Source organism: Danio rerio, chromosome 25, assembly GCF_049306965.1.
Source record: "Danio rerio strain Tuebingen ecotype United States chromosome 25, GRCz12tu, whole genome shotgun sequence".
Taxonomy (NCBI): domain Eukaryota; kingdom Metazoa; phylum Chordata; class Actinopteri; order Cypriniformes; family Danionidae; genus Danio; species Danio rerio.
Window position 1 is genome coordinate 25,389,857 of NC_133200.1, and position 23,446 is coordinate 25,413,302.

Genomic DNA, 23,446 nt, shown 5'->3' on the forward strand with positions numbered 1-23,446 from the left:
CCATGCTTTCAAGTTGTTGACACCAAATTCTAACCCTACCATCAGAAAGTCACAGCAGAAGTCAAGATTCATCAGACCAGGCAACGTTTTTCCAATCTTCTATTGTCCAATTTTGGTGAGCCTGTGTGAATTGTAGCCTCAGTTTCCTGTTCTTAGCTGACAGGAGTGGTCTCCTGCTGCTGTAGCCCAACTGCCTCAAGGTTGGACATGTTGTGTGTTCAGAGATGCTCTTCTGCATACCTTGATTGTAACGAGTGGTTATTTGAGTTACTGTTGCCTTTTTATTAGCTCAAACCAGTCTGGTCATTCTCCTCTGACCTCAACAAAGCATTTGCCCCCATAAAACTGCCGCTAACTGGATATTTTCTCTTTTGCGGACTATTCTCTGTAAATCCCAGAGATGGTTGTGCGTGATGATCCCAGTAGATCAGCAGTTTCTGAAATACTCAGACCAGCTTCTCTGGCACCAACAACCACTTGAACCACAAACTCACTTAAATCATCTTTCTTCCCCATTCTGAAGCTTGGTTTGAAATGCAGCAGATCATCTTGTCCAAGTGCATATATAAAAACAATCCTTATAGCGTTTAGACAATACATGGTAAATTTAAGTGTTTATTTTAATATTTACATTATTGCAATCTTTAATTCTTGATTTCACATTCCGAGGTACAGTACATGACATAATAATAAAATATAAAATATACGTCAGGAATCTTTTAGAGAATAAAATATACATTCGCTCGCATAAATGCACAGCAAGAACAGTATGCCTGACTACAGTATGCCTTTTGATTGATTTGCCTCATGAGTAAAAGCTTTATACCACCCAACCATAATTTAACCATTTACCATAATATGACCTTCCATAAAGGCACTATTTGAACAGATAACCACTGTCAATAAGTTATATAGCAACAGGATTGCATCTATATAGTTTGTGTTGTAAACAGTATTGAAGTGCAAGGATATTATGCATAATGCTTTATACGTCTTTAGTGCTACTGCTGTGAAAGTATTAGTACGTGTTGCGGGAAGGGTCTTCAATGTCCTTCACCCCTCATTAAATAAGTGTTCTGAAAGGTGCAATTTTAGTGGAACCTGCAGAGCAAATGTACCACTTAAAGAGGTGATTACAATCTTAGCTGCATGAAGAGATTGACCTGACACGCCACACTTTCCCTCAGCTTCATTTCATCTTCTGACCCTAAAGCCACTCCTGGTAATCGAGTGGAGCCTGTTTCGCCGAGGATGCACGGCAAGCTGAGGAACACTTTGGAACCGATTCCACCCCAACCCTGAATGAAAGAAAAAGCACACATATTAAGCTCATTGGAGACTTACATATAGTCTCAAAATTAACACATATAAATAAAATAATAATGATAGTCAAATATATATATAGAGTTGAAGTCAGAATTATTACACCTCCTAAATAATCAGCCTTATATCGCTCATATAAGTTTGCAGTAAGGATGACAAAAAATGTTGTTTTCAAGCAAACGGTATGTTTATTACTATATCTGGATATGTTTATGCACATTTAATAACCTAATGTAAAATATAAAAGCAAAACATCAGTGGGCCATTTTCAACTGAAAAACGTAAGCCTTTGCAACTTGCGGTCAAAAACTGCTGTGGACTTTTCGCAGTAGTGGAGATGATTCGTCTGCAAATGTCTTATTAATTTGGATGGCCGCATGCATTTGTTAGCAAGAGCTTTGGAGCAGATAATGCACTGTGGCTGGGACAGGGAGCTTCCTCAACTGGGTCCAGTATGCTTGGGTCATTGCTAGGCCCACATGGAATCTGTGCGCGCAGATTTCCGCAGATTTTTAGCCTATCATTAATTCTGTTTATTTAGTTATTATCTAGTAAATGTGAGTAAATCTGTATTTATTCAGTTTTTTTTAATTAATTAAAATATGAAAATCTGATTTATGTACAATGCAGTGTGTACAGTCATATTTTCTGTCTTTTAGTAGAGATGTTTTATGAGAGACTTGCTTTGTTTACCAAATAAAGTGAATCTAATTGGATTTGCATTTTAAACATTAAATAAAAGTTAAAAAGGTATTACTTTTTATTTCATATATTAAGGTTTTAGTTACAATACTCCCAAAATCTTTCCGCAGAAATCCACAGATTTTTACCAAAATTCTCTGCAGGAATAGCAAAAAACGTCTGCAGATTCCGTCTGGCCCTAGTCATTGCTATTTGCTGTTAAAGACAAATCAGTGAGTCTTTTTTGTAAAGGACAAATGAAAAACGTGTCCATTTTTTGGGCACTCAGGGAATAAACTAGGTCAACAGGATTGTCAGACATGCTGTATTTAAGTTACAATTCAGTAAAAATAAAAAAAATGATTTTTTAAATAATTTCAAACTGCTTTTATTCTAGCCGAAATAAAAAAGACTTAATATAGAAAGAAAAAAATATAATAGAAAATACTATATAAAATGTCTTGCTTGCTCTGTGAAAGATAACTTGGAAAATATTTTAAAAAGGCGGAAAAAAGTTACAGTAGGCGGAATAATTTTGACCTAAACTGTATGTATACACAGTCAAGCCGAAAATTATTATTGATACCCCTTAAGTCAAATTCTGACTTAAAGTTACTTTTATTAAACCAGCAAGTTTATTTTGACTGGAAACAACACAGGCTTCTTGTAAAAGATAATAAGACGATGTACAAGAGACATTGAGAAAAAATACCTCTCTCATCTTTTATTTACATTCAAACAAAAAGTGGCATGTCCAAAATGATTCATCCCCTTTCCCAACTGTCACAGTCTATGGGAAAATCCAAAGCTCTATACCATTCTAAATAGTGCAAGCTGCTCCAAAGCATCTCCATTACCCTGATTCATTGGGAAAAGCTGTTTTCATCAACTGAAGAGATAAAAAATAGAAGCTTTTCTGCTGTTGGTTTGTGGACAGTCAGGCTATAAACAGTTAAAGTCAGAATTGTCCCGTTAAAGTTTAATTCTTTTATATTTTTTGCCCAATTTCTGTTTAATGGAAAGAAGAATTTTTGAACATGTTTCTAAACATGATAGTTTAATAACTAATTTCTGATTTCTTTTATTGTTGCCATGATGACAGAAATAATATTTTAATATATTTTTTTCAAGACACTAAAGTGACATTTAAAGGCTTAACTACGTTAATTAGCCAGGTTAGGGTTATTAGGCAAGTCATTGTATAACAGTGGTTTTGTTCTGTAGACTATTGAAAAAAAGGGAGGCTTAAGGGGGCTAATAATATTGACATTACAATGTTTTTTTTTTCACCTAGTTTCTTCAAAATTTCCAACAAGCAAAGAAGAAAAAATATTCATTCTATTTATGTATTATTAAAATATTACATAAATAAATATTTCATTTCTGCAGTCATACCATATAACATACTGTATTTAAGTTACAACTCAGTAAAAATAAAATAGTTAAAAAAAAAAATTTTCATAATAAAAATGTTTTTTCAAACTAATTTTATTCTAGCCGAAATAAAAAAAAGACTTTCTCCAGAAGAAAAAATGTTATAGGAAATACTGTAAAAAAATTCCTTGCTCTGTTAAACATCATTTGACAAATGTTTGAAAAAGGAGAGAAAAACGGAGGCTGATTAATTTTGACCTAAACTGTATCTATACACAGTCAAGCCCAAAATTATTTATACCACTTGAGTCAAATTCTGACCTAAAGTTTCTTCTTTTAAACCAGCAAGTTTATTTTGACTGGAAATGGCACAGGTGTAAGGTAATAAGATGATGTACAAGACTTGATTGATAATCTATAAATAAATTATTCATGTTCAAAATGAATGAGCACAAAGTTACAGAACAGAAACATGCAACAGATTAAGAAACATACCTCAGCCAGTGTTGTGACGGAATGTACTTTCTTTTGATTGGTCACAATGCTGTGGGTGATGTCAGCAATCGACAACCCAACTGACCATGATCTTTGGCCTCTTCCCTTGATCATCTCAAATGCTCTGTGAAAAAAAATAAATAAATAAATAAAACGTTTCAGACTTTACAATGAAATAACAAAGCATAAAATTAATAATGGTGGTGGATGATGATTGTTTAAATGAATACCTGTCCATTAAGGGTTTGGTGGAGTTGGACACTGGGGTTAATGCTTGCAATTGGTCAGTTCCTGGTCCCATATTACCCCATACTGCCACTGATAATTAACCAAAAGAAAGCAAACATGAATGATTTAAAATCTCTGCACACACAGAAGGCTAATGTGGTTAAGATGCTGGAAATTGTTGATTTAACAACTGTTTTACCAAAACACAAACACAAATTTGCATGAGGGTTTTCATCCAGGATCATTTACTTTTTAATTCCACAGAATCATATTTCCTAAAGTCATTGATATTTACACATTCGCATTTACACACTGCAAATGAAAAACCTTATTTACTCACTTCTTGTATAGATCTTGAAATTGAACGCTTTCATTCAGATTTAGAAATATTCCAAGATATGCAAAGAGGTCCAAAATATATTTGGAGATATCAAAGAATAATTCCATAGGAATAAAGTGGGGTTGGGCGATGTTGACCAATTTGGCATTTAATGATGAGCTATGAATGATCGCATCATCATTGTAGGCGGCAATTATTTATGAATAAATAATAAATTCATAATGCAATAATTATTTGTAGCCTACCGTTTCAATTACCTCACCTGCATGGTCTTTGTAAATCATAAATAAATAAAGACAAGTTACACGCAAATGACCACGTCAATCACTTTTTTTCCACGGGACTCTGGCATGAATAGGCAGAGTGATTGGTGTTGTTAAAAAGGCGTCAACAAACTTGGTTAGTAAAAAAAGGTGCATAACTAACAGCAACCAACCAACAATATCTGAAGTTTTCGCTAAAATACTTACAATTGTACAATACTTACAATAAGTACAATTGTGAAAGCGAAAGATTGAGGCAGTGTGCTGACGCTGTGACACGTTACTTGATAGATTCAAAAGACAGAAGAGTCATTAAGATTTATTAAATATCACGCTTAACTATAGTGAGACGCGATCCAGCGGTACATCCTTGATAAACTGTCTGACATGCACTGCTCTCTAGGTTTTTAGGTTTTGCTCTCTAGGCTCAAAGCACCCACTAACCACTGGAGCTCAGAGACATGCGCATATACTGCTGAAGCGCATATTGAACAGTTTGAAGATGAACAGTTTTTACTAGTTTGGATCAATTTAAAGGCGAGCAAATGTTTTTTGTGTAATTTGTGAAGTAACCCCTTTAATGTAAGCCCACTAATTTAAAAATAAAATGTGGCTTTTTTCCCATGATTTGAGAAAATTGACCGCACAACATGGCATGTTTGCTATTGCAACCGGTCTTTTTTCACAACTGATATGCGTGATTGAACCCATATGACATCATGTGTGACGTAGGTTGGTAATTCCTCTATAGATTTGCAAATTTAACAATGTGGGGCAAAGCAGGAAAATGACTACTATGCTGGTCTGAAAATACCAACACATCGCGGCAAACACGACTGGGGCCTTATTGCGCAGGGTGTATGATAGAGCCCTGAGTGTCACTGGCAATAATTTTGACTTTTTCGATTGACTTTTTAGCAAGACACTCCTCATATAGCTGCCTGTCTTGCATATAGGTGCTGGTTGTTGTATTTCCTCGTGCTTTGGAAAAAACACTTACAAATTACCTATTTTTGTTCTGTGTCTGTGACTTTAAAACCAAAATATTCCCAGGTTACCGATGTCCTATTTTTCTTTGATATTAATTAGTCTATTAATGCTTCTTAAGCGACAAATGCCAACAGCCCACTAGCAAGCGCTTTCCTGTTTGTTTGTCTTTTTTATTGTTTTTTAAATTTTTTTATTGTAGACGTTCTGCATAGTTTGGTTGCGCAATTCTGATTGGGTAGAAGAAAACTGTGCTCATTCAATTGACTAGAAAGATTATCACACACAGACGGCAGTCACGCATTTGCTCTGGAAGGGGAAATTAAATAATACATATAATATACATTTCATATCGCAGCGATTGCGATTCTATTTCAATTATTCACACAGCCCTGCGAAATACTGTGAAAAATTCCTTGCTCAGTTAAACATCATTTGGGAAACATTTGGAAAAATAATAATAATAATAAATATGTATATCGATTTGGTTCAATTCGATATCTCGGTGCATCGACGATGCTTTCTATATACAGTGTTATATTTTAGGGGGGAGGCTATAGCAAGCTGTCTGTATAAACACATAGACACACAAACACACACAAACATAGACAGCACCAAACAAACAAACACACACACACACACTTAAGCTCTCGCAACAGGGAGAGCTCGCGCTGAGCGGAGCAGAAAAACAAAAAAACGAAAAAAAGGAGCACTTTTCTGTCGGTTACTAAGAGCTCCTCTCAGCGCGAGCTCTCTCAACTAAACACACATTGCGAGGGCTTAAACGGAGCAGTGATCGTAATGTCGAGTGAAAAAAAAAGAAAGACAGCTGTGCAACTTAACCAGCTTTGTCTTTTTGTAGGAAACACACTTTAGATCTTTTTAGGGTAAGAGGTTTTTGAGTTATTGCCGTCTATAACTGAATGTGTGTCAGGAAAATCGAAAACAAAACCAACTGAACCGCGCTCATTTCTGGCGCCCCCTTGGATGTACAGCGCCCTTAGCATATACCTTTGGTGCCTATGCCACGGGCTGGCCCTGAGTTGCCTGAGTGTTGTAAATACTCGCGCTCGCCTCCCTTGCGACAGAGCGCATAGGAGATAAATGACGTCAGTACATAATAACCGGTTATGATTATTACTGAACCGATACCGAATTGTCCGCGTCTGCATCGCGGTGCACCGAAGAAACAATTAATTTTGACACCCCTAATATATATATATATATATATATATATATATATATATACCAACACATATATATATATATATATATATATATATATATATATATATATATATATATATATATATATATATATATATATATATATCATAATTTTGACTTCAACTATATTATCATGGAGGCAAACAGCTGCAGTTTTTTTTTTTTTTTTAAGTGTTCTGTCGATGAGCAAGAGTGAAAATGGCAAAACTTTGTAATAAATATTACAGTTTTCTGATGCACAAAACTTCATAAGATACATAAAATAAAATCCATAAAATAAAAATGTTTCAGGTTGTAAGAACTACATTTGAATTTAAATTTAGAATCAAAGAGGCGACACTCTAGTGTAATTTGGGAAACAGCCACTAGATGCCGCAGTGGCCATTTTGGAATGAAAATTCCAATGGAACAACAGCATATTATAAGTCTGTAAAATAAGCTGTTCGAAGTGCTGATTATTGTCATAGTAAGTGTGGTATTGTCGTCTTTCAGTTTGTATCTCAGCTTTAATGCGCTTTTTAAATAAATAAATGAAAAACAAAGCAGCTGCTTGCCATCGCAACAGCAATAAGATCCAATGGACGGCTGAATGCTTTCACTCCAAAATGGTGGAATCGCGGGGCTGTTGCTGGGTGCTCCTGTTGCAAAGGAAAGTTCTATCAAGTGTCGCCTCTTGATCATTCTAAGCTTTTTGACAGTATGAATGGAACTCAGACATACTATATCCGCCATTTCTCATAATCACGTGACCTACCTGTGTCGGCTGCATCACCTCACTGCCATTCATGAATTCTCTAATGTAGCATTATGGCATAGTGTAGCATCTATCGGATGCACACTTAAGAATCTTGACAGAAGTGAAAGGCCATCCAGGTACTTCTCTCATACCGTTTTTTTTTTTTTTTTTTTTTTTAATTCTGACATACTACTCGCCTCGCATACTGTTTTAACATACTATATAGTATGGAAGTATGCGGTTTCGGACACAGCCCATAACTTTAACCCATATGATGCACTCACCCTTGTTCTCCGAGAGTTCTCCAATGACCCAGGCCTGCTTGCCAGTGTTATTAGCCACTAGTGAAATGTTGATAATGTGAGAAAGCCTCTGTGAGTCCAGATTACAGCCCACACCGATCACTTGAGTTGGCAGAAGATGACTTTGTCTCCAGGCAACATGTGTCATAACGTCCACTGTGGGAGTAATATCAGAGGTTACATTCATGATCTACAAAACAAGGTAGCCAATTACATTTTAGACTAGTCATTTTTGCCGTCAGACATTTGTCCTAATTCAGCAACAAGTACCCTACAAAGTAGACTCTACAGGATTTTCCGCTATGATTACAGCTTGAAGGGTTTTGACTAGTCATTTCTCACTGGCCGGGCTGCACCAACAAGGATTAAGCTTTAATTTAGACTCAATTAAATCAAGGTTTAATCAAATAATTATGTTGCTCTTAACTTTAAAGGGGACCTATTATGTCCCTTTTTACAAGATGTAAAATAAGTCTCTGATGTCCTAGAGCAGGGGTGTCAAACTCATTTTATCTCAGGGGGCACATGGAGGAAAATCCATTCCCTGCTGAGCAAAGTGCCTGGAAGCATGTTAATTTTGTCCTCTTATTGCAATCATATCTGCTCAAAATTTTTAAAGAAAAAAATAGTCCAACGGTTTAGTTGCCGATATTATATTTAAAAAGGAAATAGTGGGACACCAGTCAGTTAGTTTCCTGACTGAATGAAATTTTCCTCATGACGAGCTGCTTGAAATCTGTTGGAGAGACCTGGGCTAAGCAAGTAGCTGCTAATAATCACTAACCTGGTTGAGAAGCAATGACCAGGACAGCATTTGGACTCAGCTGAGCGAGACGAGGGATTATCCCTCTATACATGTCCACATTAGTCTGCACTACACTCAGATATGACTGCTCATCACTCCAGGCATTCGCTGTAATGACCAATACCTTAGATCCTGCTGAAGCTGACAGGTCTATAAAAAAGAAGATGAAACACACTGTCATCTGTTGAGTATGAGAAGTTAAATAACTTTTAAATAGACAGTTTAAAAAGGAAGAAAGAAACACAGACATTTAAAGATTTCGTGGTGACTTAATTTATATCATCAGCGGGTATATTTCAGAAACTAAAACCATAAAAAAGCAACAAAAAAAAAGCAATTTTTTGTTCATTTTTAAGACTAAAATAATGCAATAAAATAACTAAAAGTAACATTTTTAACTTAAATTCACTTTGTGGAGGGCTAACATTATGATTACATGATTTCTAGAATATACAGCGCTCAGCATAAATGAGTACATCCCCTTTGAAAATGAACATTTGCATCAATTTCTCAATTGTAGCAAAAATAGACATGATTATTTGGTGCATTTAAATAAAACACCCTTATTAAACAGTTGTATTCATTAGTCACCTGACATCTTTACGAATAGAAAAAAAAAGGTTTTATTAATTATTTATAAAATAAAAATGTAAAAACAACAAAATTGTGACTAAATTTCCTTTTTTATGGTTTATAACCTTATTACATTGTTATTTAATATTTTATTGGGTGTAGTTATTTTTGAACCGTGATCTTCAGTTATTTTGTTAAATTGATTCCATTTAAAAAAAAAAAATTAATTTATTTATTAATTAATTGGCTTTGGTACCGACTAATGTAATGTACATACACAAATGTTTTATTGTATTGCATCCTATAGAATGTATTAATTTAAAATAAGAGCTCTGTAAGTGTTATACTTTATGCTGGTTACTATACACAGTTAAAGTCAGAATCATTAGTCCCTCTTTAAATTAAATTTTTTTAATTTTTTAAATATTTCCAACATGATGTTTAACAGAGCTAGGGAATTTTCACAATATGTCTGATAATATTTTTTCTTTTACAGAAAGTCTTATTTGTTTTATTTTGGCTGGAATGAAAATTAAAAAAAAAAACATTTTAAGGTTAAAATTATTAGCCCCTTTAAGCTATTTTTTTCTTTCGATAGTCTACAGAACACACCATCGTTATACAACAAAATTACCCTAACCTGCCTAGTTAACCTAATTAACCTAGTCAAGCCTTTAAATGCTGAATAGAAGCGTCTAGAAAAACATCTAGAAAAAATATTATTTACTGTCATCATGGCAAAGATAAATTAGTTATTAGAAATGAGTTATTAAAACTATTATGTTTAGGAATGTGCTGAAAAAATCTGCTCTCCATTAAACAGAAATTGGAGAAAAAATAAACAGGGGGCTAATAATTCACGGGGCTAATAATTCTGACTTTATGCTGACTATATTTACACATTTTGATATAAAAATGTAATGGTCTTAATATTTTTAAACATTCCTAATATTTAATAAAAAATACAATATATATTTTAAAAATTAATATACTGAATTTGTAAGTTGCTTTAATTATTGTAACATAACAATAAACAGATTTAGCACAATTAAAATCTATGTAAAAATACAAATAATAAATGAAAAATGGAAATGTAAAGCACTACAATTTCAATTATTCATTCATTCATGTTCCTTCGGCTTAGTCCCTTATTTATTACAGTGAAATGAACCACTATCTATTCCGGCATATGTTTTACACAGTAAATGCCCTTGCAGCCACAACCCAGTACAGGGAAAAGCACTACAGTTTAAATAAACTAAATAAAGGATCTTTATAGTATTGATTATTCAAAGAAAATTACAAAAAAGGACAACAAATGGTTACCCTGGAGATATAAGGTTCTTTCTGCGTTCTGAATTATTTTGAGATATTGAGCTTCAAAGTTTTTGCATTCAATAGCAAAAAGTAGGTGTGTAACATTGTTTTTTTTAACGTGAAAAAAAAAAAAAAAAAACATCCCAAAATCTAAATAAGTTGCCATTTAATAAGAATATGTCAATAACTCCATTTTGACAAAAATGTCAGATGGAACTTTATAATTCTAAGGTAATGAAATTACTATAGTGTATATTATATTAAAAATGTTTTGTTTATTTATTTATTTATTTACCACAGCATATCCCGCATAAGTTATTACGCAGCGGATGCCCTTACAGCCGCAACCCAGTATTGGGAAACACCCATACACTACGGCCAATTTAGCTTATTCAATTCAACTATTCCGTATGTCTTTGGACTGTGGGGAAAACCGGAGCACCTGCAAGAAACCCATGCAAACATGGGAAGAACATGCACACAGAAATGTCAACTGACCCAGCCGAGGCTCGAACCAGTGACCTTCTTGCTGTGAGGCAACAGCGCTACCCACTGCGCCATCGTGACAACTCTAAATATTTTATCCTACAATTTAATGCAATTAACTGATGAAAATGTATGTCATTTGTGCAAAAAAATAACATCATTAAAAAATAAACACTATGCAATTCAAATGTTACCGACATTGTAAAATGGAGGAGATTTTCATGTGTAATGTTTAATGCAAAACAAAAAACACACCAAAAAAATACACACCTTTTGAGACCTCAACTTTTGGTAGGCTGAAAATCTCCAAATCCATTGTGCCTCCTTTGGTTGAGTTCTCTGGTATGTCAATCAAAACCAGTTTGTCGACACAGCTCTGTGACGCAAAGAATGACATTACAGCTCAGTCATAAAAAATGTGCTGACGTAGTCATTAGCTATTTCTGGCAAACCAAGCACATTTATGTAATTACTTTTGCCATAATGCTCAACACAGCAGCTATTCCCAGATCTCCCCCGCCAATCACAGATACTTTAACCTCTTGATCAGGTCGATTTCCACCTAGAAGTGTAATTGCAGATCCGATTAATATGATTTGAAGCAATATGTGCAACAATGCATATTTTTTAAATACAGTTGAAGTCAGATTTATTAGCACACCTGTATATTTCCCCCCAATTTCAACACTTTTTTAAACATTGTGGTTTTAATAATAACTCCTACTAACTGATGTATTTTATATTTGCCGTGAAAACAGTACATAATATTTTACTAGCGATCTTTCACGATAATAGTATTTTGCTTAAAGTGACATTTAAAGGCTACTAGGTTGATTAGACAAGTTAGGGTAATTAGGCAAAGCATTTAGTAACAATGGTTTGTTCTGTAGACAATCAAAAAATATATAGCTTAAGGGGGCTAAAAATTTTGATCTTAAAATGATTATTTTTTTTTTAGCTTTGTTTTTTTTTTACTAAAAAACTGCTTTCATTCTAGCCAAAATAAAACAAATAAGACTTTCTCCAGAAGACAAAAAATGTATATTAAATAATGTAAAAAAATAAATCATTGCTCTTTTAAACATAATTTGGAAATTATTTTTAAAAAATAAAAATCACAGGAAGGCTAATAATTTTGACTTCAACTTTATAAATCAGACAGACCTTCAGTAATTGTAAGATTTGACACATAATCAAGTAGATTGCTGGGAGTGTCGCCATGTGCTGAAGATTTGGTGCCCAGTGGAGGTTCCTCTTCAAATTTTCCGATCATTTCTGCCAGAAGAGCATTCACAGAAGACTTTGGCTGCAACAGTAATACATTTTAAATAATCTTTCATAAAAAATATTATAAAATATTTCATACATTAGGTCGAACTGAATTGGTGCTAAATAAACATTTAACACTACATTTAGCCATTTAGCAGACGCTTTAGTCTAAAGTGACTTTTGAGGAGGCATTTAGTGATTCAAAAAGAAGAGGCAATACACAAAAGAAATGCTAATTATGCATTTTTTACTGTTTGCAGAGTAAGGAGAGAAGAGTGTTTCTACAGGTGGTTTGTCAAGCCCACTCACCTGCTTGAGGTACACTTCATAAATGCACAAAAATGTATTTATTATTTTTTACAGATATGAAATAATTTGTAAAAGTGTCAGAGAGATAAAAGTGTGTGTTTTCTACAGGTGGTTTGTCAAGCCCACTCATCTATGTGAGGCACACTCGTATATAAGATATTCAAACATTTAAAAAAAGTTTATATTTATCTTTTTTATTTTATTTAAAGACTTTTTTAAAAAGAAAATCAGAATTGCATGAAAATGAACAGAATATTTTTTTTATTTTACTGTAAAACATGCTGTTCAACTACATGTTCAAGTTCATAAACAGACATGCAAGAAAGCTTTTTCATGTAACATTAAATTGATATGAATATTAATTATTATCTAACCTATTTTCTACTGGAAATAATAGACCACCTGGGAAGCTTTGGCATACTACTTTCAACATATTACGGTAGTGTTGTCACGATACTGGAATTTCTAACTTCAAGACAATACAGAGTAAAAATAATGATATTCACTACCATTTTCGATGCTGCAAGGAATCGTATCATTTTAAATATCCTAGTATTGATACTTACTGAAATTAATTCTATTTTCAAATACACAGAATATATTATGCAATAATATAATAACAATAATAGTAATAATAACATAATATTATATAATAATATAGCCATAATGTTATTATAAAATAAATAGGCAGAAAAATATTGATATTTGATACTATTTTCGATGCTGTGAGGAGTCATATTGTTTTAAATATTCTAGTATTGATAATTATACTTACAGTATTGAAATATTAATATGTTTGACAACACTATACTACAGGTTGGGACATGTAGTATATGTAGTGCAATAATATAATATAATATAATATATAATAAAAAATAATATAATATAATATAATATAATATAATATAATATAATATAATATAATATAATATAATATATAAAAAAATAATAATAATAATAACAATTATTATTATTATTATTATTATTATTATTATTATTATATAATTATTATATAATATAATGATACATAAAAAATATTCAGTACCATTTGTGATGCTGCCAGGAATCATGTCGTTTTAAATATTACAGTATTGATACTTGGCAAAATATCAACATTTTTGACAACAATATAATACGGTTTGGGACATACTAATTCTATTTTGAATACACAGCAATATTACTGATCATTTCAGAAGGATCACACAACACTGGAGACTGAACTAATAATAGCTGTTGAAACTTCCATTCAATACTTTAATAAATTTATAGACGCACATTTTTTTTTAAATCTTTAAAAAAAAAAAAACACCTCAAATTTATTAGTGTATGAAAAAGTAACTTAATTAAAATAACATAATTGTAAGGTAAACAGGTAAGGTAAAGGTAAACAATTCATTGAAAACAAAAAGTGTCACTTTTAAACTGCTTGGATTAAAACATGTCTGTTAAATCGAAAAAATGTAAATGTTAAGTCCAATTTATTTAAAGTTGTCTTACATGGTCCCAGTTGTGCAGGGCTGGCAGGTGTATTCTGCCCTTCGAATCAACATGTTTACCCTCTCGGATGACCATGCTGGAGGTAGGTCTCAGGTAGCAGATTGGAGGCGTGAAAGGAAAGGAATCCAAAAGCCAAAGCAGGATGGGAATGTTATAAGAGCGCCCTAAAAACACATTATGATTAAACAACACACTTAAATCTACATAAATAAGGGTCTCATGAGTAATTATTATATACTAGTGTATTTCTAACATGTGACTTATTCTAATAAACAAGAGATGTAATTTTATGGCGTCTCACCTTGATATACGACCGGGATGTTTCCAACTAGTTTGAGCAGATCCTTCTGCAAACTGTCACTTGAGGCTGTAAAATATGTTTCGACAGTAACTCAGTAGAATCAAACGATCACAAATAAGATGCATAAACCAAGGAATTAAAATATAACTTTTAAAATACAGGACTAAAGACTCATTATGTGATAAATTGTCATTTTTTCCCTAGTATGGAATGCATAGTGTGTAAGAAATTGTCCTCTTAAGTTTAGAGGACAGTGGATCCCTTGCAGTTTGCCTATAGTGCCGACCAGAGCACTGTGGATGCTTCTCTTACTTTCATAAATAAAGTTCGACATCATCTAAATGGGCCAAATTTGTACGTTAGAATACTCTTTATGGATTTTTCAGCTGCTTTCAATACTGTTCAACCTAACCTTCTTTTGGAACGTCTTTATAAATTAGGAGTAAGTAGATATATAATATATTGGGATTGTATTTACTACTATAAAAATATGCTCTTTTTTAACATCTAGATAAAAAACAACTTTTTCCCCCATTGAACATGATATATATATATATATATATATATAAATATATATATATATATATATATTTTTTTTTTTTTTTTACAAGCATTAAAAATATTTTTAAACCGTAATTGTTACGCTAAATCATTTACATAAGTAATGGACTTCTGCTGTATTAATTAGTTTCAAAAACACAGATTTATTTTCGACTTGAAGAGGCATCTTTGGATATCTTTCTTTTCTTTGTATATAAAGCAAGCCTCTGCACTATTTAGCTCTACAGCCTGCTGGATTTTGGTTTATACGAGATTTGTTTTTCAGATGTTTCCTGAATCAATCATGCACTGACCAGTAACTTGTGATGTGGGGGTGATTTTCTATTGTTGCACTAAAAAACTCAAAATAGTCATAAAAAAAAACAAAAAAAACATACAAATACCTTAGGAACGGTTTAACAGAAAATTAACTTGACTTTTCGAAACCATGGTATACCTTAAAACAGGTCATCGCCCTATGCCTAATTTAAACTAAACTATTTTTAATACAAAATTATTTATTTAAAAAAGTTGTATCTATGTCTGTATTATTTATATAGATAGATATATATATATAGATTGAATTATTCGCTCCCCTGTTTAATTTTTCCCCAACTAAGAGAAGATTTTTTCAACACATTTCTCAAAACATAATAGTTTTACTAACTTAATTCTAATAACTGATTTGTTTTATCTTTGCCATGATGACAGTAAATAATATTTTACTAGATCTTTTTCAAGACACTTCTATATAGCTTAAAGTGAGATTTAAAGGCTTCACTAGGTTAATTAGGTAGGTTAGGGTAATTAGGTAAGTTATTGTATAACAATGGTTTGTTCTGTAGACTATCGGAAAAATATTAGCATAAAAGGGCAAATCTTTTTGTCCCTAAAATGTCATTTAAAAAGTTTAAAACTGCTTTTATTCTAGTTGAAATAAAACAAATAAGACTTTCCTCAGAAGAAAAATATCATCTGACATACTGTGAAAATGTCCTTTTTAAACATAATTTAGAAAATATTTTAAAAACGAAAAAAAAAATCAAAAAGTGATAATAATAATAATTCTGACTTCAACTGTGTGTGTGTGTGTGTGTGTATATATATATATATATATATATATATATATATATATATATAGAGAGAGAGAGAGAGAGAGAGAGAGAGAGAGAGAGAGAGAGAGAGAGAGAGAGACTTTTGACTTTTAAGGTCTCTTTATTACAAAAACATTTTTAGCTAAAAACAATTTAGCTAGTTAAAAAGTACATGACATCTTAAAAAAAAACAAAAAAAACATTTTTTTTTCTTTTTTTTCTGATACTTACAAATAAATATTTAGAACATTTTCAGAGTCAGCATGACAGATACACTGATTTACACCCCATTTGTAATTAAACATTGCCAGATCATTTACCATTTTGTAAAACCCATACTCAACATTAATGCGAGATTTTATTAGTCCTTTTAAAATTAAAAAAGCATCAGTTGAACCTTTGTCATTTAATTTACTTTTTCTTGACAGCCAAATTGCCATCTTTGCTTGCCCGAATAAAAAGTTTAATAGAACATGATGCTCTCTTCGATTTTTATTGTATTTAGGTCCATAAATAAACATTGCAGGTGTAAAGGCCTCTCCAAGGTTTTGACACCATTCTTCTAGCTGATAAAATATTGGTTGTAGTCTTTTACAATTAAGGAATAAATGGAAAACAGTTTCTGGTTCTCCACAAAAAGGACAGCCCTCCCCTATCTGAGGATCAAGGCGCGCTCTATAACAGTTTGTAGCAACAATACAGTGTACAATCCTCCACTGCAAGTCTCCAGTTCTTTTTTCAATTGGAGGCTTATATAGAGATCTCCAACAGCCTTTTGGGGAGGCATTTGGTCCAATTGTCTCTTTCCATTTGGTCTCTTTCACACTCTGTAGTTGAAACAAGTTTGAGGTTTTAACACACATCACATAGATTGATTTCTTTCCAGCAATGCTAAAAAGTCTTGGTTCTGGTGTTTTGAACGATAATAAACTGTTTTCTGTTTCTGACCAAGTTCTTGTGTTGGCTGATATAACCAGCTCTGGGAATGCAGGAATTGTATTCTCTCCATTGTTGGTTACTAATGACAAAATGTAATCCGATGGTAATGACTTGACTATCTGAGTCAACAATTTTCCTGTTGCCCGAACAGATCTCATTCCCAGTTTGGATGCTAGATCCTCGGCAGTAATCCAGCCATTCTCAGAAACAAAGTGTCCAATTTTAAATATATTTGCAGTCTTCAAAGCTTTTCTTAGAGCAAGTGAATTAAGAATGTCCAGATCAAGAGCAGGATTGTAAAGTAGGGGTTCTTCTCTTGACCACAGCCTTTTTACACCATTGTGCTCTCTAGAGAACCTAAAAAGAGTCCATGACCTCAACATTGACCTGTAAAAAGGTGTCAGTCCAGACAGGTCTAATTTATTAGTATCCATTAAAAACAAGTGGCGGTCTAGACCCATTTGTCCTGCTCTTCTCAGGATAGCACAGGCTACTCCGGCCCAGCTTACATTTTCTCCATACAAAAGTCTTTGGGTTGTTTGTAGTCGAAAAGCTTTTACTCTAGACATTATATCCACCAAACCTTGTCCTCCTTCCTGTAGGGGTAAATACAGGGTAGCTGCCTTCAACCAGTGTTGTCCCGTCCAAAAGAAATCTACCAGAAGCTGTTGAATTATCTTCACCATGTCCTCTGGGGGGTCCAATATCATCATTTTGTGCCACAATGAAGATGCGACTAGGTTATTGCAGACCAACACTCTCCCTCTGTAGGACAACTGGGGTATTAGCCATTTCCAGTGACACAAACGAGCACACACTTTTTCTTTTAAGCCCTCCCAATTCTTTTTCTTATATTCATCAGTTCCTAAAAATACTCCTAAATATTTAAAACCTTCTTTTCCCCACTTTAAACCACAAGGTAGTATAGGACTATTAAAATCTCGCCCACACCATAAGGCATCACTTTTTTCCCAATTAACATTGGCTGACGATGCTTTACTATAGCACTCCAAAACTTCCTTTAAAACCCGAACATCCTCATTATTTCTGATTAAAACTGTGACATCATCTGCATATGCAGAAAGTTTAACAGTAGATTTAAAATCTAACGTTTTAATTTCCAGTCCTGTCAATTTTTCTCTTAGTTTGCAGAGCAATGGCTCAATGACCAGGCTGTAGAGCTGGCCAGAGAGAGGACACCCCTGTCTTATTCCTCTTTGCACCTTTACAGGAACACTTAAACCTCCAGCAACTTTAATCATGCATGTTGCTCCTTTATACAACAGTTCTATTTTTGAAATAAAACCATCACCAAATCCAAAAGCTCTTAAGGTGTCAAAAAGGAAAGTGTGGTCAACTCTGTCAAAGGCCTTTTCTTGATCTATTGACAAAAAACCCAGATCTAACTCATTGTATGAAACAACATCATAAGCATCCCGAATCAAATGCAGATTATCTGTAATAGATCTTTTCATTATACAATATGACTGATCTTTATGTATAATTGTATTTAAGGCAAGATTTAATCTATTTGACAAACATTTTGAAAAGATTTTGTAATCCGAACTTAAGATTGCAACAGGTCTCCAATTTTTTAAAAGAGTTAAGTCACCTTTTTTTGGGAGCAATGTTAAAACAGCTCTCTGACAACTCAAAGGTAGAACACCTTTGCAAACACATTCTTGTAGTACTTCAAATACATCTTTTCCTAATTCAGCCCAGAATGCCTTATAAAATTCAGCAGGCAGTCCATCCAACCCTGGTGTTCGTCCTGTGGAAAGCCCCATAACTGCAGCAGTGACTTCCTCAAAAGTAATATCAGCCTCAAGCAAAAGTTTAAGTTCTGGAGTTAAAACTGGGAGATCCTCCAAAAGAAGTCTCCTGCATTCCTCATTAGAAGGTTCAGAGGCATATAAATCAGAATAAAAATTTACAGCAAGTCTGCGCATTGTTATTGGGTCTGAAGTGTTGTGTCCATTATTATCTTTTAAAAAATGCATCAGTTTTTCTTGTCCCGTTTTTCGTTCTAAACTAAAAAAAAAAGAAGAAGGTCCATCCATATCTCTTATTTTTAAAAAACGACTTCTTATCAGGGCTCCTTTAACCTTTTCATTTAAAAATGAACTCAACTTCTTCTTTTTCTCAGTCCATCTATCTTGAAGAGTCAGGGTATCATTTTCATTCATGCTCTTTTCAATGTCAATGATTTCATTTTCTAACCACTCCAAAGTTTTCTTTAAAACCAATGAGGAATGAGATGTATATTGCTGACAAAAACTACGGACATGAGCTTTCCCCACTTCCCACCATTCAATAATATTTTCAAAACAAGATTTTTCCATTTTCCAGGTCTCCCAAAAAACTTTAAAATTCTGGCAAAAATTTTTATCTTCAAGAAGTTTGACATTAAAATGCCAGTAATAACTCTTATGTTTTCTCTCTACCAGCATACAGTCAACTGTTATTAATTTATGATCTGAAAAACATATAGGGATAATTGATGCATTGGCAACCTTGTTTCTTCCAGTATGTGAAATATAAAATCTATCTAATCGAGCTCCAGACACTTTTCTATTACAAATTTTTATCCAAGTATATTGTTTCTCTAATGGGTTATGTTCTCTCCAAACATCAGAAAAGCAAAAATTTTTTATTATATTTTCTAAAAACGCAGCTGATTGTAAATGAGGTTCTTCTCCATTTCTGTCCTGAATAAAATTTAATGTGCAATTCCAATCTCCCCCTAATATAGCAATGTCACCCTCGTGTTGTTGTTTAAATATGTGCTCTAATTTAGTGAAGAACTGTATCCTGTCTGCTCCTCCATTAGGGGCATAAACATTTACAAAAAAGAAGAAGAAACCCATTATTTCAGCTCTTATAACCAATAACCTGCCAGGAATTTCTTCCTTTTTTGACAGGACTTTTACTTTTAATGTGGGGGAAAAAAGTACAGCCACTCCAGCACTTAGATTAGTTCCATGACTAAGGATTTTCTCCCCTTTCCACCATAATCCCCAATCAACCTCATTATCCATACAACTATGAGTTTCTTGTAGCATCACCACACTCAACTCTTTCAACTTAATTATTTCTGCAAGGTGACTCCTTTTTTCCCCATCTCTCATTCCATTTACATTAACTGATCCCACTCTCAAGACTTCCATGCATAAGGGAAAAAAGAGAGGAAAGAACAGATAGCAAAGAGAAAGAAACACCTTCATTTAGTATTTAGTTTTCCCCCTCACTTTCCCTGGCTTCTTTCCACTTCTTATATTAGTGATATGTTTTCTTAATCGAAACCGTTTCTGTTGTGACAGCACTTCCAGGCTGCTCACTTTTCTGGCCCGCATAACAGAAGAAATAAATTTTTCTGTATCAGGGAAATAATCACTAACTTCAACACCCACTTTTCCTTTAGTTTTGTCTAAGAAGGAATTAATTTGTTCAACAGTATACAAGCCATTATCATTTTCCGCTGCAGCATCTGACCACTGTTCCTCATCTCTTATACTATCATCCATACATTGTGACAAACCATCCAACTCATCAATCATACTGTCCCCTACACTTTCAGCTTGTGAGATTTCACATTCTTCTGCCATGCAATCAGTTGTATCATTATTCTCAGCAGCCTCACTAACATCAACAGACTCTGCAGGGTTACTACAACCAGGTTGTTCTACGCTGGAAACTATAACTGAAGTTTCACTCACCTCTTGCTGTTCTTCTTCCCTTTGCTCGCCACCTCCCTGTGTCTGTTTATCTCCTGTTTGTATTTCCGTGTCATTTGTCCCGGTATTTGTATCAGTTGTTTGTTTTTCATCCTTATTTGGACAAAAAAAACGTTTGTGCCCAAAAACTCCGCACTGAAAGCACTTCATGCTTTCAGTACTAGCGAAAACCATGTAGGAATTATCCCCATGATTTACGCGAAAAGACGCGTCTAATGTACGGTCCGGTGAATTCAAAAACATGTAAACTTGACGTCTAAACGAGAGAACATGTTTTAAAGCGACATTCTTACACCCAAGGGGGATCGTTCTAACAGGGCCTGCAATTTTCCCAAACCTTTGCAACTCTTTCGTAATCATTTCATCTGAAATAAAAGGCGGAACATTCGAGATCGTGATTTTTGTTGCAGGAGTGGACAGCGGGTTTACCCTTACAAACGTTTCTTTCACCCATATTCCACTCACAATCAGCTGATTAACTAAAGATTCCGATTTAAGGAATACAACAACAGCTTTGTTCATGCGGGAGGCCGAGAGAATATTCTCAAAGCCTACCTGTTCTCCAAAGATCAAAAGCAGCTCCTCCACTGTCACCCCCGGCTCTGGTACACACCTGCAACCGTTTCTGAGTGACAGTGAGGGCGTCCCTTGCTCGGGATCAGCCGCCATTGCGGCGTTTAATGTTGTTTAAACGTTATTTAGGTACAAAAATAACAAACATAAACTACAAAGAAAACGGGGGGGAAAAATAAATTAATTAAAGGGGGAAAAAAAAGGTAAGAAAAGCCACGCTCTCCAAAAGACGCTCAGCTCCCGTTCACCCAAACGCACACCACGTGAGAGAGAGAGAGAGAGAGAGAGAGAGAGAGAGAGAGAGAGAGAGAGAGAGAAGGAAAGTTTGAAACTGATAAATGCAAGTCAGTTCACATTACGTTACTCGATTGTATTGTATTGTATTTCTACTTACTATATGTTCCAGCCATTATTTTCATATCAGGGTAGACACGATAAACTTTTTGTAACTCTTCAACAGCAACATCACGAAACTTATACTGTAAGAAAACAATTAGCACGATATAATAAAATAATACAAGTTCAAGACAGCTGAATACACTTTTTAAACAGGTTTAACCAGTGTCCATAATCCATTTTCGTGAGTTATTTAAGATTTCTAGCATAAACAAAACACTAAATAACTTACCTTGGAGAGAACTTTCTTTACAGGTTCAGAATTTACATCCATGGTCGCTGTTTAAGACTTGTCTGAGTGCAGTAAAACCGGTGATTGCCCGAGCTGTTGAATCTAAACTCGGTTGTGAAATGAAACTTCCGCAAACACATTGAGCTCAGCTGACTCTTCTGTCATACGGCAAGCCGAGAGGAATGATATCGTAGACGACAACTTCTTCTTTTTTTTCTTCTTTGGGAAAACAACGGATATATATTTATTTTAAATACACTGGGTGGCAGTATATATTAGTAGTACTACTACTAATACTAATAAAATATTATTAATTGGTTTAGAAATGATATTTTGCTGGTTTCACAACTTTTAAATAGTATAATGGTCATGTGCTAACTTATTTAAAGTTTATAGAAAAAGAATTATCTTTATATACCTGTTAATGAGTATATGGCAATTAAGGTATTCCTTCAGAGATTAAGAAAGTATTAGTAAATGATAAAATTCAAAACACATTTAGATTTTACTCTTAAATTGGAAGGTATATAAAAGAAAAAAATAATGTAATAATAATTATCTTAGAATCATTTGCCGGATTTTCAGCGTTCCTTCAGCTATTGAGTTCACAATTTCAAGATGTTAACTGGAACGAGACTTTTAAGAATTCCATACGTTTTTGTATAACGAATAAAATTAGAGAGGTATCATTTAAAACTGTTCATCGTATTTATCCTGTAAAACAGGTAATTGCTAGATTTTGTAAGCTATTGATTTAAAATGTACTTTCTGTAACGATAAAGAAGAGAGTATTGTTTATTTATTTTATGCACAATTGTTTTGGTGTGATCTTTTCTTTTTTGTTAAGCAGAAAACGAATATTGCCTTGGAATTTAAAGAAAAAGATGTTTTTTTTTATAACACTAGTCGACTTTAAAATTTGGCATATTGTTAATTTGCTATTTATTTATGGAAATTTTGTTATTCATAAATGTAATTGGCCTGTTAAAAAAACTAATTTTACTCACTTTAAAATAGAAATGTCATTACCTATGCACGATAAAAGAAACAAAAAATATCAAAGCAAAAAGAACTGTAAATTATTTTAAAGCCTTCAATTTAGTTTTTTGAATAATTTTTTTCTTCTTATATTAAAAATTGCAATAAAAAATGACTGCAGACGGTCAAAAAAAAATCAATCAATTAATTAAAGTGTAAAAAAAAAAAAAAAAAAAAATTTAATAGCTATCACCAAAAAAATACTGCCACCCAGTATATTTAAAATATATGTCCATCAAAATACACAAAAAAATAAGTAATTAAGTATATAAAGACCAGTCAACAAATTTCCTTTGGCCCTGATCTGGCCCAAATCAACAGCTAAGATGTGGCCCAGATCAGTTAGTGTTCCCCAGCCTAGAACTGGCCCACATCTTTTTAGCCAGA

The 23,446-nt window shown here is 33.5% G+C and overlaps 1 protein-coding gene across 6 annotated transcripts; it reads right to left on the minus strand.

Annotated features, from left to right (window-relative positions):
- Positions 1–597: 597 nt before the first annotated feature.
- Positions 598–22,181, minus strand: uevld (UEV and lactate/malate dehyrogenase domains). 6 transcript variants are annotated; one of them, XM_073941999.1, is made up of 12 exons: positions 22,022–22,181; positions 21,788–21,872; positions 14,514–14,579; positions 14,213–14,376; positions 12,302–12,412; positions 11,611–11,699; positions 11,408–11,513; positions 8,741–8,911; positions 7,939–8,112; positions 4,104–4,191; positions 3,874–3,997; positions 598–1,298 (listed from the first exon to the last, which is right to left on the minus strand). In XM_073941999.1, exons 5-12 carry the CDS (start codon positions 12,408–12,410, stop codon positions 1,134–1,136), a joined length of 1,026 nt encoding a protein of 341 aa, XP_073798100.1. In that variant the 5' UTR covers positions 12,411–12,412; positions 14,213–14,376; positions 14,514–14,579; positions 21,788–21,872; positions 22,022–22,181; the 3' UTR covers positions 598–1,133.
- Between the last annotated feature and the right edge of the window lie 1,265 nt (positions 22,182–23,446).